General features: G+C 33.9%; 1 protein-coding gene across 1 annotated transcript in view; it reads right to left on the reverse strand.

Annotated features, from left to right (window-relative positions):
* The window catches only part of Adamts6 (ADAM metallopeptidase with thrombospondin type 1 motif 6), a 297,708-nt gene that overhangs the window by 45,277 nt on the left and 236,183 nt on the right, over positions 1 to 16,248 (reverse strand). Inside the window, exons 18-19 of the mRNA XM_046456198.2 lie at positions 13,634 to 13,797; positions 13,111 to 13,249 (exon numbers count right to left, since the gene is read on the reverse strand). Coding sequence (XP_046312154.1) covers positions 13,111 to 13,249; positions 13,634 to 13,797 — 303 coding nt within the window. The remainder of the gene's footprint in view (positions 1 to 13,110; positions 13,250 to 13,633; positions 13,798 to 16,248) is intronic.

Below are 16,248 nucleotides of genomic sequence, written 5' to 3' on the forward strand. Positions count from 1 at the left end.
TCAGAGCCTGAGTTGATACTAGTTCTTTTGACATGTTAAAAGAGATATGTCAAGAGGCAGAATACTAACTAGAAACAGGGACTTTTGAAAGGCACTTTTCCTAATATATTAATCCATAGTACTAAAAAGTAATCTTCATAATCTTTAGAATGACTTCATCTTTTCTGATATTTATTTAAAATCTTAGAGAAATGATGTTGAGAATACAAGTCCCAAGCTTCTTTCATATACTATGACATATTTGTCACTAAATACATTTTAAACTAAAATCTTTATTTTCTTCAATTGAAAAAAGAATATAATTATACTACAAGGTTCTGTCAAAATTGGGGTGATAATACTTACCATTATGGAAAACTTTATTTTTTTTTCCAAAATTTTATATATTGTATCTTGTAAAGATGGATAATGTCATGATAGTTAAAAATGGTATTTTGGATCATAGAATTTACAGGGAAATGGATGGCATTAGAGCAGATTATGCTAAGTGAAGCTAGCCAATCCCTAAAAAACAAATGCCAAATGTCTTCTTTGATATAAGGAGAGTAACTAAGAACAGAGTAGGGTCGAAGAGCATGAGAAGAAGATTAACATTAAACAGGGATGAGAGGTGGGAGGGAAAGGGAGAGAGAAGGGCAATTGCATGGAAATGGAAGGAGACCCTCAGAGTTATACAAAAGTACATACAAGAGGAAGTGAGGGGAAAGGGAAAAATAATACAAGGGGGACAAATGAATGTCAGTAGAGGGGGCAGAGAGAGAAGAGGGGAGGGGAGGGGAGGGGAGGGGGGGTAGTAGAGGATAGGAAAGGCAGCAGAACACAACAGACACTAGTATGACAATATGTAAATCAATGGATGTGTAACTGATGTGATTCTGCAATCTGTATATGGGGTAAAAATGGGAGCTCATAACCCACTTGAATCAAAGTGTGAAATATGATATATCAAGAACTATGTAATGTTTTGAACAGCCAACAATAAAAAATTAAAAAAAAATGGTATTTTGGACAGAATTTTTGTGAAGTAAAACATGACCTGTGTCACACTGATCCTTAATAGAAAATGTACTTAGACTGTGGTTTCAGCATTACCCAAGTTTTTCAGTAAGTGAATATTTACCCAAACTCTGCTGTTCATGTTATGAAAGAACAAAATTGCTAAAGCAATAGAAATGATAAAAAAAAGGAAGAAAATCAGCACTAGGGAAAATGTTTTGGGTTTACAGAGATTACTTCCCTTCAACTATAAATCTTAAGGTTAGAGAAAATCCAAGCCAATATGCAGACTTAAGCTATAAAAAGTATAAAGATCATCAAACTAAACTTTTATATGTAACATTTTTAACAAGAGGTTAGATAGCTTAAGGTGTATTGAAAATACATAGGAGAACTCAAAGAATTTTTTAAAAAGTAGTTTGTATAGGAGAAGTCATATGCTTAACGAAAAAGATGAATACAAAAATTATTATGGACAAATGAATGAACAAATACATTAACTTCCAGATGTATGAATCAGCCACTAGCATGAGTTTGCATAAAGGAGTTGCTCTTCTTCCTCAAGGATCATGTTATACAAGACTTTATAGAAGTCAGGTGAAGTTGGTGGCTACTAAACCAAGGATTTCAAGAGCTTTGATGTACATTTGTGCCTGCTAAGAGGTCTGATACAACTGAACTTGTATGTTAAAGGATATTCTTCCTTCTCAACATTGAAAATGACCTAAAAGAAGAGGATGGTGGGAGAGAGCGAATAGGGTGATGCCATGGTCAGTGCAGTGATAGACACCTTCTAATCTTCTAAATATCTTATTTTTTGAAGAGCAAGGAGAAAATTAGGGACTAATAAACAAAACTGAATGTAAACCTTTATTCTTTCTAAACTCAAGTCACTTTTTTTCAGGGAGTCTGTATTACTAAAAACATCACAATGATCTGTTTCATGTCTGATATTTGCAGGAATAAAAGTTAAAGAACCCCTATAGTTTCAAACAACATTATTATATTGTACAACCTCACACTCAAAATACCTTTCATAGGGAATTTTTCTTAAGAACTAATTATGTTAGCTATGTTTCTTCAAAGAAAAATAAATGGCAATGAGTAAAATGTTTTTAACTATTTAAACTAAAGTTTCCATCGGTAATCTTTATTTAACTCTGAAAGAAATTTTCAGATAATAATGTCTAAGCAAAGATAAGCAGATTTAGTTATAAGATTCAGTCTTTTTATGTCTTTCACATTTAATTTTAATTAAGACTACTTTGAATCTTGAAAAAAACAGTTGGATTTTGTTTTCCTCTGTCTGCTCTAGTCTGGGACTCCTGTGCTTTGACTTTCTGGGAAAGTTACAGCATAAGTATCTTTTAAGCTGCCATACAAGTGTTAGTCATTATTTTTGTTGTTGTGTCTATAAAAATGAAGTGTCAAAACCCTTACTTGGTTGAAGCACATTCTGTTATTCACCAATAACATAAATTGTCTTCTTAGTGATGTTAAATGTGTCAGGCAGACATTTTAGAATTAAAAAAACAAATTAAAAGAACATTTGTGAAAATATAAAGCATTTGCCTCTGTCTTATCTGGTACATTGAAAGCTGTTTCCTTTTGTCAGGTATTAGTACTAGCTTAAAGATGATCTTATATTTGGTCTAATAATTATTTTTTTGTTATATTTACTAATACTTTTAAAAACAACTTAGAAATTATTATTTTAGGATACACTTACTATATTTTTAAGTGCACATTAGGCTTATATTGTACCATTCTTGAAAATAAAATTTATCATGAACATACAGTAATAGAAACAATGTAGAAATGTCTAACATTTTAAAGAGATCAGTGCAATCTGCATGTCAATTCATTAAAATAATTTTAAAATTATGTTATTATACATGGAATGGTGTAGATTATTATATAAACTTGTCAGTCACAAAGAAGAATGCTATCACAAGCTCTTTTAAATATGCCTGTATCTTTACCTCCTTCCTGTTTTGTTTAATCACTCAACAATCTTATGCTTAACAGAGGCAAAGGAAGGAAACATATTCAGAAGGAATACTTGCTACAGATATGAAAGAGAAATTTACAAATTATTTGAGACTCTAGTTCCTTTTCTGGACATACAAAGAATCTCCATTTTTAATTTATGAGTATCACTAGGCCCTTAATAGTGAGCTTATATACATCATTTTTCCTTTCATAAAATAAAATTCAGTATCTATTTTTGCAATCTTAATTTTACACTAAATCAGCACTTCTCTAACTTTTTTGATACATGGCACCTTCAGTATCTCAATGATCTTTTTATAGCACTTCCTAGGTAGGAAAAAAAATGTCTAAAGAGGTTTTTGTTTGTTTGTGGTTTTTTTTGTTGTTGTTGTTTTCTGTACAGGGATTGAAACCAGGGATACTTAAACACTGAGCCGCATCCACAACCCTTTTAATTTTTTAAATTTTGAGACAGGTTCTTGCTTAGGGCCTCACTGAACTTCTGAGGCTGACTTTGAACTTTCCATCTTCCTGCCTTAGCCTCCCAAGTACTGGAATTACAGGTGTGCACCACCATGCTTGGCTTGTCTAAAGAGTTTTTATTATTAAATTGTTAGGTACAAATGACTTTGTTATAATAATTTGTGTTACATATCACCAGTGTCACTGTGTTTCCCTTGAAAAAAGACAATATTCTGTATCATTTGTAAGTCTACAGCAGTGACCCTGGGCACCTTGGTGCCTTTAGGAAAACATGATACTAAATCAGAAAAATCCAAGATACTAGTTGGAAACCACTTAAAAGACATCTTAAAAATCTCAAAGAGTAGAAAGCAGCTCCAATATGTGTATAATTCCAGATGAATCAGGTAAAGATACATAAATTAAGATAAAAAGAATTTGTCCTAGCTAGAAAGAAGAAATATATAGCATGACTTCTATGCTAATATACTATTCATTTTCTCTTTCTTACACACACACACACACACACACACACACATATACACACACAGAGAGAGAGAGAGAGAGAGAGAGAGAGAGAGAGAGAGAGAGAGAGATCAGGCTTAAAATTACATCCAGGGAAAATAATTTTAAAAAAAGGAATATCGAACATATAAGAAAAATTAAACAGACCACATAAGCAGAAAAGAAAAAGTAATGATAGCATTTTAAATAGTCAATGACAACTGATCAGAAACACCCAGTTACCAAATAGTATATGTAAAATATAAACCAGTCTCTTTTTCCCCTCCTCCTCTTCAGTATAAGCATAGTTTTAACTTATCTTTTCCCCTCTGTGCTGCAAAACAATGTTTAACAGAGAAATACCTTGATTTAATAAGAAATCTAATCAAATTGAGTTTTTGGCATACTTTTTTTTTTCTTTTACATAAAGAGGAAGAAAGGAAATCCTAAAAAAAAAAAAAAATTCAATTTGGACAAAGCATCAGGCTTGCCAGTAGGATCAATGAAAAGACAAAGACTATATATTTAGAGTATAAATTAAAAACTGTAACAAATATAAAATGTATGTATTCATGACTGTTCTTTTCAGTACAAATTAAATATACTTAAAGTTTTTTTTTTTTTTGTTATAAAACAGATGCAAAGTTCAATACAATGCTACAGCCTTAAGTCTTTAGTGATTGGCTTTGAAAAGTTTTACTTTAAAAACATAAGGGTTGTGTGAAATCAGCAAACAGCTTAGGGATTTTGTGAAGGTAGAAATGGCATAGTTTGAACAGTGGGAAATTAGAATATATCCAGAAAGACCAGGGTAAAAGTTATGAATATGAATATTGCTGCATTCTGCAAGATTCATTCCCTAAAGCAGCAGCAATTTCCTAAGTAGAAGGCCTTCTCTGTTTATAAGACACACAAAAAAAGTGTTCATCAGTTTTCACAAATAACATGTTAAAACAAGGACCATATCTCTTATATTCTGACTTGTGAGTCTAAATAAAAGTTGGCTGAGGGTATAGCCATTTACAGGTTGAATATTGCTTATCTGAAATGCTTGGAAGCAGAGGTGTTTCAGATTTCAGAGTTTTTCAGATTTCAGAATATTTGTATAGACTTGACCAGTCAATCATTTCTAATTCAAAAATCCAAAATCTAAAACTTTTTGTATATTCTTGTATTTTCATATTAGGAATGCTTAACCTGAATCCATTTTAGATCCCTAAGTATCAAAGAAATTTTGAATTAAAATAAAGATCTTTGAAAAAATTGTTCAGCACAATTTTAGTCAATTTAAAAAACATTAATTAGATGCATATAAGTGATCCATCAGGTAAAGAAGAAAGCATGCAAATAAACTGAACTACAAAAATACTTTGTACAGGCATGTCCAAGGCCAGTGGACATAATAAATACAACCATGAAGTTAATTGGCATTCTACCATGTTCATTCTCTTCTTTAATTCCAATCTTTATTTTCCTACTTCAGATATTCATTACTAAATCTCATTAACCTCTACATTCAACTAATAGCCAATTAATAAGAGATGGGTGTTAGTAATGCTATGAGAGGTATTTGCATCTGAATGTTAATTTTTTGAGACAAAACTTCCAATTCATCTTAAAGGCAATACTTTTCAACTTTGGCTGCACATTAGAATTACATAGGGATCTTTTTAAAATCTGAGGTTCTGGCTACACCCTAACCAATTAAATAAAGCTTTGAGAGGCAGAGCCCAAGTATCGAATCTTTAAAAAAAAAACATTTAAAGTAGTCATGGTGTTTCCAATGTGCATCAAAGTTAAAAACCATTGCACCAGGGTAAGTATTTGAAAATGCAAACTTTCACGCTAGTGAAGAAGATATTTTTGAGTGATAATATAGCACATTTCTCTAGAGAAACTGCTACCTAGTGAAAAAGTTCTATTCAAGGTAATAGACCATTGTTTTTATTAGATAAATGCTACATTAAAAATATCACTGTAGAGACTCAATTTTTAGGTCTTGATTCCAGCGAGTTTCTTCATTTGAATTCTACCTATAAAATAGGAATAGTAGTAGCAATACCCATCTTATGTGGCCCCTGAGGATGAACAAATGAATCACTGCAGCAGAAAATTTTTATAAACTATAAACTATAAACATTTTTATTTATTATTACATAGCTGAGCAGAAGAACCACCTGTAATTAAAAAGACTAATGGCAATGTTCACTACAACTGTGACACAGGTAATTACCTAAAAGACTAGTCACTTTGATTTATGAGGCGTTTACTTTAGGACTTCTCAGAGCCTAGTCAGAGTTTCAGGAAGTATGGTTCCTGAACCCACAGCACCAGCATTACCTAGAAACTTATTAGAAATTTAAGTTCTTGGACCCTACACCAGGCCTACTGAGTCAGAAACTAGAGGGAGAACCTACAAATTCGTGTTTCATAAACCCTCCAAGTGATTCTAAAGCATCCTAAATTTTGAGAATCACACATCTAGCAAACACTAGTGAAAAGACAGAATGTATGACTAAAATAAAAGAATGCATATATAATATTTGATATTTCAATCTTTAAAAGTCACAGTGCAAAAGTACACTGGCATAAATTACTACTCAAAAAAAAAAAACAAAAAAAAAAAAACAAAAAACCAACCCAGCAACCTAAAGTTTTGTACTTTAAAACAAACAACTTTCATTGTTGAGCCAAGCTTTATCAAATAACACATTATTAAGACAATAATCAGCTAGGCACAGTGGTGCATTCCTGTGATCCCAGCAGCTTGGGAGGCTGAGACAGGAGAATCCCGAGTTCAAAGCCAGCCTCAGCAACTGTGAGGTGCTAAGCAACTCAGTGAGACCATCTTTCTAAATAAAATACAAAATAGGACTGGGATGTGGTTCAGAGGTCGAGTGTCCCTGGGTTCAATCCCCACTACCAAAAAAAAAAAAAAGACTTGAACTGGGTGTCAACATACTTTATATACAGAGATATGAAAAATTGTGGTATATATGTGTAATAAGAATTGTAATGCATTCCACTGCTATCATGCATTAAAAAAATAAAATCAATAAAAGATAAAAAAAAAAATCACATTTATCCTGAAGACAATACACCCCAAGGCATCTATCTCAATGTTCCCAGTTAGGCTAAGGAAGTGTTTCTTCAATGACTCAGAGAAAAGACCATTACTTTTACTGAATCACTACCAATCTTTCCTGCATGTTAGATGTCATTAGGTCTGCTAAGCAACAGAAAAACAGCCTTGAAACTTACCTTAAAAGATCTCTTAAGCAAATATTATTGTTATTCCCAAATTCGATCAAAGTCAAGGTTCTTGACATTGGTAAAACACATGTAGGCCAATAAGAGGTAAGCACATTGAAGAATCTTGGGAGGATACAATTGAAAGTTCTTTGGCATTTCTTGCTCTCTATTTTAACAGTTTAAAAAATTCTCATAGCCTCAAGCTATCTAGCACCTACCTGGGGAAATGAAAGTGGAGTACCACAATTAAGAACTGACTTTTGTATTCATCCTTGGTTTATACCACATTAAGAACTGACTTTTGTATTCATCCTTGGTTTATAAGTGAAAATAGGTAGAAATGACTTTTCTTTTGAAATGACATCTTCTAACTGTAGATAAAGTATATCATTCACCATTACTAAGTTTAAGACTTGGGCTCTCTGATCAGCATTCCTGAGCCTTATGGAACTTTACATACCTCAAACATTAGCTTATTATATTTAAAGAATCTGGGATTAAAAGTAGGGGTGTGTATAAGAAGAGTAACTTCAATAATTAAAACCCGCACTCTATATCCTAGGATATTCTATACCCTGCCCTACTCCCAGAGCTTCTACCTATTCAAAGTTTAGGAAGCAAAAGTGGAGAACTTGGTTTTACTTACTCATCCTAAAATTTTATTGTCTCTCCTTGGCAGTTGCTTTGTCCTATCCCATAATAAAATTGGCTATTCTAACCTCTCATTTCATATCCTAGAAAGAACAAAAACACATAAACATTAATCCTTTTCTCCCATTAAATTAAATATTTGTTGAGTCCTCGTATGTTCCAGATATTGTTCTAGGTACAAAATTAGTTTACAAAGATAGTCTATGTTCAGAGTGCTAGGTTTCAGTTTTTCTGAAAACTAAGAACAGTGGTACATAAATATAAGTGAATATCAGAATCATCTGGCTAGATGACATAATTCTATATTTAGAAGACCCCCCAAATAAAACTGTACTAGGAAACTTCTAGAACTCAAAATGAATTTACCAGGGTAGCAGGGTATAAAATTAAAACCCATAAATCAATAGCATTTCTATACATCAGTGATGAATCAACCTAACAAAATAGGTGAAAGACCTATATAATAAAACTACAGAACACTAAAGAAAGGAATTAAAGAAGGCCTTAGAAGATGGAAAGATCTCTGATGTTCTTGGATAGGCAGAATTAATATTGTCAAAATGGCCATACTACCAAAAGCACTACTCAGACTTATTGAAATTTCTATTAAGTTCCCAATGGTGTTCTTCATAGAAACAGAAAAGGCAGTCATGAAATTCATTTGGAAAAATATGAGGAATAGCCAAAGGAATAAGAGGATAGCCAAAGAATAAGAGGAATAGCCAAAGAATAGCCAAAGCAATCCTTAGTGAGAAAAGTGAAGCAGGAGGCATCATAATACCAGACCTTAAGTTGTACTACAGAACCATAGTAACAAAAATAGCATGGTACTGACACCAAAACAGACATGAAGATCAATGGTGTAGAATAGAAGACACAGAGACAAACCCACATAAATACACTTATCTCATACTGGACAAAGGCACCATAATTATACATTGGAGAAAAGATAGACTCTTTAACAAATGGTGCTGGGAAAACTAGAAATCCATATGTAGCAGAATGAATTGAAAAAAAGTAGGCTCCGCTCTCTATCATGTTGGCTTAAGAACCAAATTTCTCAAAAAGACTCCTAAAACACAAGAAGTAAAATCAAGAATCAACAAATGGGATGGTATTAAACTAAAAAGCTTCTTCACAGCAAAGGAAACAAAAACATGAAGAGAGAGCCTACAGAATGGGAGAATATCTTTGCCACCTGCACCTCAAATAGAACATTAATCTCCAGAACACATAAAGAACTCAAAAACTGGGGCTGGGGTTGTGGCTCAGAGGTAGAGCGCTTGCCTGGCAAGTGTGAGGCACTGGGTTTGATCCTCAGCACCACATAAATATAAAATAAAGATATTGTGTTCACCTATAACTAAAAAATAAATATTAAAAAAAGAACTCAAAAAGTGGCTACCAAAATAATAATAATAACAACAACAACAACCACCACCACCACCCAATCAATAAATGGGCAAATGAACTGAACAGACACTTCACAGAAGAAGAAATATGACTGGTCAATAAATATATGAAAAATGTTCAACATCTCAAGCAATTAGAAATGCAAATTAAACTACAATGAGATTTCATCTCACTTCAGTAAGAATGGCAATTATCAAGAATACAGGTAACAATAAATGTTGGGCAAGGATATGGGGATAAAAGGTACACTCATACATTGCTGGTGGGACTGCAAATTGGTGCAACCACTCTGGAAAGTAGTATGGAGATTCCTCAGAAAACTTTGAATGGAACCACCATTTGACCCAGTTATCCCACTTGTTGGTATATACCCAAATAACTCATAATCAGCATACTATAATGACTCAGCCACATCAGTGTGCATGGAACCAACCTAGGTGCCCTTCAACAGATAACTGGATAAAGAAAATGAGGTACATGTACAATGGAATATTTCTTGGCCATAAAGAAGAATGAAATTATGGCATTTGCTAGTAAATGGATGGAACTAGAGACTATCATGCTAAGTGAAATAAGCGAATTCCAAAAAACCAAAGGCTGAATGTTCTTTCTGATATGCAGATGCTAACATACTATAAGCCAGAGGAAGAAAGGGAAGAATAGAAGTTCACTGGATTAGACAAAGGGGAATGAAGGGAAGTGACGGGGGATGGGAATAGGAAAAACAGTAGAATGAATGCGACATTACTTTCCTATGTTCACATATAAATACATGACCAGTGAAACTGAAGCAGACCAGGTACTCCCACCCCAAATCCATTCCCCACCATAATTAAGCTTCTCTTCGTGGCAGAAAGATTTTTACAAAGAGTGTCAACAGGATTTCATAGAAGTTCTGCAGAGAGCTCAATGTGGTTTGAAGCTTCATCTTTCTTTTAAATGCTAGTTTTGCAGACAAATGTGTAAAACCTCTGTCTAGCCTAAGAATATGGGACAAAGAGTAAGGTTCCCACCCACTATCATGTAAACATGCCACTGAGTATAAATCTAAAAGAATTTCTAGACTTTGGGTCCAGAGAGTTTTTAGGCCTCAGCTCCTCTGGACTGCTGCAGATTAATAAACCTGCTTCCTAATGGGTGTCCAGCATCTTATGTCCTACATCAAATCTATATCATTTATATCCACATGAATGGGAAGTTATATTCTATGTATGTATAATATGTCAAAATACACTCTACTGTCATGTGAATCTAAAAAGAACAACAACAACAAAAAAGAATTATCTGGCCAGCTTGTTAAAACATAGCTGGGCCCCATTCCAAGAGTTTCTATTCAGTAGGACTGAAATGGGTTCTCCGAATTAGCATTTCTAACAACTTCTCAATTGATGTTGATGCTGCTGGTCCAGTGACCATACTTTGAGAACCACTTACCAAGACAAATGATAGCTCTTCACACCACGCCTACCAATTTTCAAACACTGTACCTCTCAAAGAAGGGACCAGCTCATGAATGCCCATAATCACTTATAACCAAGCAAAATCTGGATTCCCAGGACTACCTAAAATATCTAAGATCAGTAGCTCCAAAATCAAAGAAAAAAAAGTATAATAAGGAAGGGAGAACTCTCCTTCTAGGGGCTTTTCTTCCTTTCTGCTTCTTTGTTTTATCACAAGAAATCATCTCTATTTCTCAATACAAGTGTTATGGAAAAGAAAAACACTCATTTAGATTTTTCATTCATTTTTACTTCAATAAAATTATAGTTTTTATTCCAAATTAGGTTCTCATGACCTTTTCCTCCCCTTTTTTGTTGGACTATCTCGTCTCTGAACAAATAGAATCATAGGGTTGAAGGAACATTGAGAATTCACTTAATCCCTCCTTGGCCTCAGACAAGACTGTGTCTAAACCATCCCCAAATATAGCAATTTCAGCAAAAGAAGAACAGGCACAGAGAATTCCCCATTCAACATTCTGTCACATACTTGAAGATACGAACATGCTTTCCTTCAGCCTTCTCTTCTCTTAGTTGAAAAACCTTAATTTTAAACCTTCCTTATTCAATTTCCTGAACTTTAAATTATTTGGACTCTAATTAGTTTGTCTCACTTTGCCTCAGGGTCATATGTATGCATATTGTACAAGTAGTTTTTGTTGGTAGGTGGAAAGGGGAAGGTTAATGTACAGATTGATTAAAAGGAATTTAATTGGAACAAAGAAATAATAAATGCCACTAAAATATAATGATATAATGCAGTGGCGGCACTCACTTGAACAAATAGTGAATTCATTGAGGATCATCAGCAGTGACATTAGTTGCAAATATCTTTTTATTTCATTAAGAGAAATGGTAATGCATTATAGTTTTTAAAACTCTACATTATAAACTTCCAGCCATTTCACACAAAAAAGTGGATTGGGAATTAGAGAACTTTTAAAATATGCTACAAATTATTCATAAGCTTGTTTCATGATATTTAACCCAGGAGAGAACATTATTATTATTCAGTTGGTTTTTAAATTTTTTTTCATGTGGTATAGTTGTATTTTTCTATTGAAATTAGAGTTGTAGTTGATGGATGATTTAATTCTTCTGTGTCTAAAAACACTGCTGAGGGTAGAGTTCAGTAGTAGAGTGCTTGCCTAGTCATGATCAAAGGCCCTGGGTTTGAATCCCAGCACTAAAAAAAAAAAAAAAAAAGTAAAAATACTGAATTTGGTATATGATAACTATTTCTCTGAAAATAATTTCTCCAAATCAAGCCTTGAAAATCAGAGGTGTTTAGAGATTCAGCAAATAAAAGACAAGACAGGATAAAGTCCATGTGAGAACATGTACTTCTGCACAGATAGGGGATATATTGAATGATTTATATATTTATATCTATTTATTCTAAAATCATGATTCAAAATGTAATTTTTGCTTTTGGAGTGGTGAGGTGCTATAGCCCGGCCTGCCCTAAGGGATAGGTTCTGTTTCCTTGCCTATTGGGATCAAGGTGTATGGTGGAGGCGATGCATTTAGTCTCCAGAGAGAAGGAAGATGCTGCTTGCACAGCACTTCTACTCACCAGTCCATGCAGCAGCAAGGGTGTTGGCTTTGAAGGAAGCCAACTGTCCTGCTCTCCCAGCCAGAGGTAAAGAATTGCATTGGTGGCCACTAGAGGGAGGAGGATTAGGAATAGAGTAAATTGTGGGGAAAAGGCACCCATGAAAAACGCACATGGGACAACCAACACATCACCAACCACTGCCTGGCAGCTACCTCTACCTCTCTAAGGGACTACCGTGAGGTCAGCATTCACCATTAACCCAGAGACCCAGACACCAGGATGACTGTAGCATCCCAGCACACAGTCCCTTAACTTGATGGCTGGAGAAGGGAGTTTTGAATAGGAAGGTGGGAAACACACAAGCATACAAACACAAGCACACAAACACACAGACATACATTCTCAGCCCCCATTACAAGAAGTTGCATCTGTGACGTCTGATTCTTACTCATTTTATTATTTAAAACTCTTGATGTTATTTACCAAGAATGTGTTCGTGAAAAGCAAACAGCCCACCTTCAAGATAGTCTTGGGAGAAGCACCAGCAGAGACACTCACTGTGCCAAGATGTATTTTACCAACAAATCTGTATAAATTGCATGAGGTTGAAAACAAATGGAGTATAATATAATTAAAACAAAGTTACTCTTGCTAAATTACAGCTTGAAGTAAACCTGCAAAAAATGTTTCCAATTAGCTTCTTCAGCAAACAAAAAGCATAGCTCAAAGTATGTTTTGCTTTGCATTCTGACGACTGGGTTGACTGCCTAGTGGGTGTCTTACCTCCAGCACAAGTAGCTGAGCATTCTGACCAAGGCTGATGATTCCACGTGAAGCCAACTTCATTATCTCCACTGCCAGTGCGAGTGATGGGAACGTTGAACTTATACCTAATTCCCAAATTTTGTTCCTGGAGCAGAACCTGCCATTGAAAACAACTGGTGAAGATAATTAAAATACAATGAGCTTTCATTCAGATATTTATTATTTCTTCTGAAGAAGAAAATGTCATAAAGTAAGTCTTATGAGAAATTTAAGGCAACTCTTCAAATACATGCATTTATATAAAAATTTTTCCATTTTCATGGTTACTTTGGAGCCATTTCTTTCTTCTGACTTGCTAGGTTATAAATATATAATTCAAGAAAGCATTGAAAAGACAAAACAGTTATATGAAAGAGCACTATGGCTTTAATTCTGCACAGATTCTATGTCCTTGGGCAAATCATTTATGTTATTTATCTTAATTTTACCACCTACCTCATAAAGGGGAATTATGAACAGTAGATATAAAAATGACATTTACCATTATAATAAGATTTTCAGAGGTGGGACCCAGAGCTTCTAAGGATTCAGGTTCATCAGTTGGTCTCTTATAGTGAAAAGCTGTCCCAGCAACATCAAACTTCCTGGGCCAGTCAATAGTCCAGGCACCATTAATATAGTAATCATCCCCTTCAGATTTTAGAGCTGGAAGAAAAATTAAAATCCATCTAAAAATGTGGAACTTCATCTACCCAAATAGCACAGATTAATTAATGCATTGAAGTACATACAGTGAATACCCATTTTCATCCAGAGAGATGATGCCTGACAAGTTCAAACAGTAATTTGTCATGTGAATGTGGAGAAGATACTACTTAAGTATTTACAATATCACTGATAGAAAAGAATAAAAGGTTTATTTGGAGAAATAACATGGAACTAGCAAAGAAAATTACAACAAAAATTAACTAGAAATGGGGGTAGAGGCAGGGAACAGATTTTCCTTTCCAAACATTAAAACAGCAATTATATGATTATGAGGTAGGAACAACCTGTGATATTGGCACACAGACTGATAGGATGAGGGCACCAGAGCTAAGAAATAGATCCAAGTACACGAAAATTTAGTATATGGTAAAGAATATACTTTAAATTGGTAAAGGAAAGATAACAAGAAATGGGGCTAAGACAAAGGACTAGGTTTTTGGGGAAAAAATTGAATCTATATCTCATTCTTTATAAATAAATAAATGTCACAATTCTACTCCTAGGTAGATATCTGAAAGAATTAAAAACAGGTACTCAAATATTTGTATATATATTCATAGTAATACTATTCCCAATGGGAAAAGATGGAAACAACCCCAAATCCATCAATGAATGAAAAGATAAAGAAATTATGGTGTATACAATACAACAGAGTAATACTCAGCCATGAAAAAGAATGAAGTATTGATTGATACACGCTATAATGGGATGAACCTCAAAAATATTATGCTAAGTGGAAGAAGCCAGACAGAAAATAGTTACATATTGTATGTTTCCATTTACATAAAATATTCAGAATAGGTAAAAATCCAGAGACAGAAAGCACATTGGTGGTTTCCAGGCATATAGGATAGGCATATAGGATAGCGAGAATGTACATAACTGCTTAACAAACACACAGGGTTTTCTTTGGGGTGATAAAAATGTTTTGTTGTATTCTAAAGGCCATGGAATTATTCACTTTCAATGATTAACTTTATGTAATATGAATTCTACCTCAATAAAAAGAAAGCAAAAAAGAGAAATAATAAATGTCAAATGAATAAATATTTAAATGTAAATGTAGTTAAATCATAAAATGCAAGAAGAAAATATGGGAGACCTTTTATTCCTTATAACATTAGGGTATAAGAAAATTTTCTAAGCATGAAAAGAAACTCAGAAACTATAAAGGAAGGAGGCTGGGTGTGTAACTCAGAGGTAGAACACTTGCCTAGTATGCATTAGGCCCTGGGTTTCATCCCTACACACAAGGGGTGTAAAAATAAAGGAGTCTTCTTAAATAACAGAAAAGTCTGATATTACTGGTATCCTGTTTCAAGATGTGCTCTGGATATATTCTTAATTTTAAAAAGCTTTATGGGAAAGGTAATGATATTCTAAATGGAATAATAATTCATTTAGGTCTCACTAGGGGTTTCTTAGAGAGATTAAACCTGAGTGCAAGGATTAAACATCAAACAAATAGCACTTTCACTATTCTCACATTATAGCTGTATATGGACTTGCTGCCCCATATACAGCTATAAAACTCATAAAATAAATGCATCTGCTATTCTTAGACACTGGAAAGGTTGTGCACAGGCTGTGATCTCCCCAGCTTCTGCCTGGAGCCATTCTGTCAGTGTAGAATTGGAGAATCCAAGCAGGGCATGGTGGTCTCACCAAGTTACGAAGACAGAAAAGAAATTGGGAAGGTCAAGAAGACAGGAATTTGTAGGACCAGAGAAACAGAATAGAGGGAGGGAATATGTCGCTAGTCTGCATGTGTGTATGATAAAATTTCAGGATGCCAGGAAACAAACAAAAAATCAAGCAAACTACTAGGGAACTATAAGCAGAAACACTGCACTTGAACCACCAGGGCATTCAGCAGAGACCTAAGAAGAATCATGCCTTTTACATAGTAGAACTAACAAAATTATAGGTTAAGGGCTGTTTTGGATTCACCTAAACAAAGCTCAAAACTGACCTAAAAGTTACTTAACACGCTTTAAAGATATAAAACAAAATCTCAACACAGATATACCATGAACAACATCAGATGAAAAATGACTAGCAATGCAAAAAGCAGGAAAATGTGAATGAAGCCAGGAAAAATTCTGAGCAAAAGAAACAGACTTGGAAATGGGAAAACTTATGAAATTAGGAGGAAATAATTATCAAGCAGTTATTATAAGTATATTCAATAATTTATAAGAAAAATATAAATACAATAAGAAACTAGAAGATATTATAAACACACACACACACACATACACACATCAAATATAAACTCAGATCTATACAAAAGAAGAATGCCAGATGATGGTAAATATATGGATTGCTCTAAAATAATTTTTCTTAATTTTTAACTTTTTTAAAAAGATAACTGACTTTTTTTTTCTT

This window comes from Marmota monax, unplaced genomic scaffold (assembly GCF_021218885.2).
Source record: "Marmota monax isolate L192 unplaced genomic scaffold, Marmota_monax_Labrador192_F-V1.1 WCK01_AAM20220418_F8-fsc00130, whole genome shotgun sequence".
Classification (NCBI taxonomy): domain Eukaryota; kingdom Metazoa; phylum Chordata; class Mammalia; order Rodentia; family Sciuridae; genus Marmota; species Marmota monax.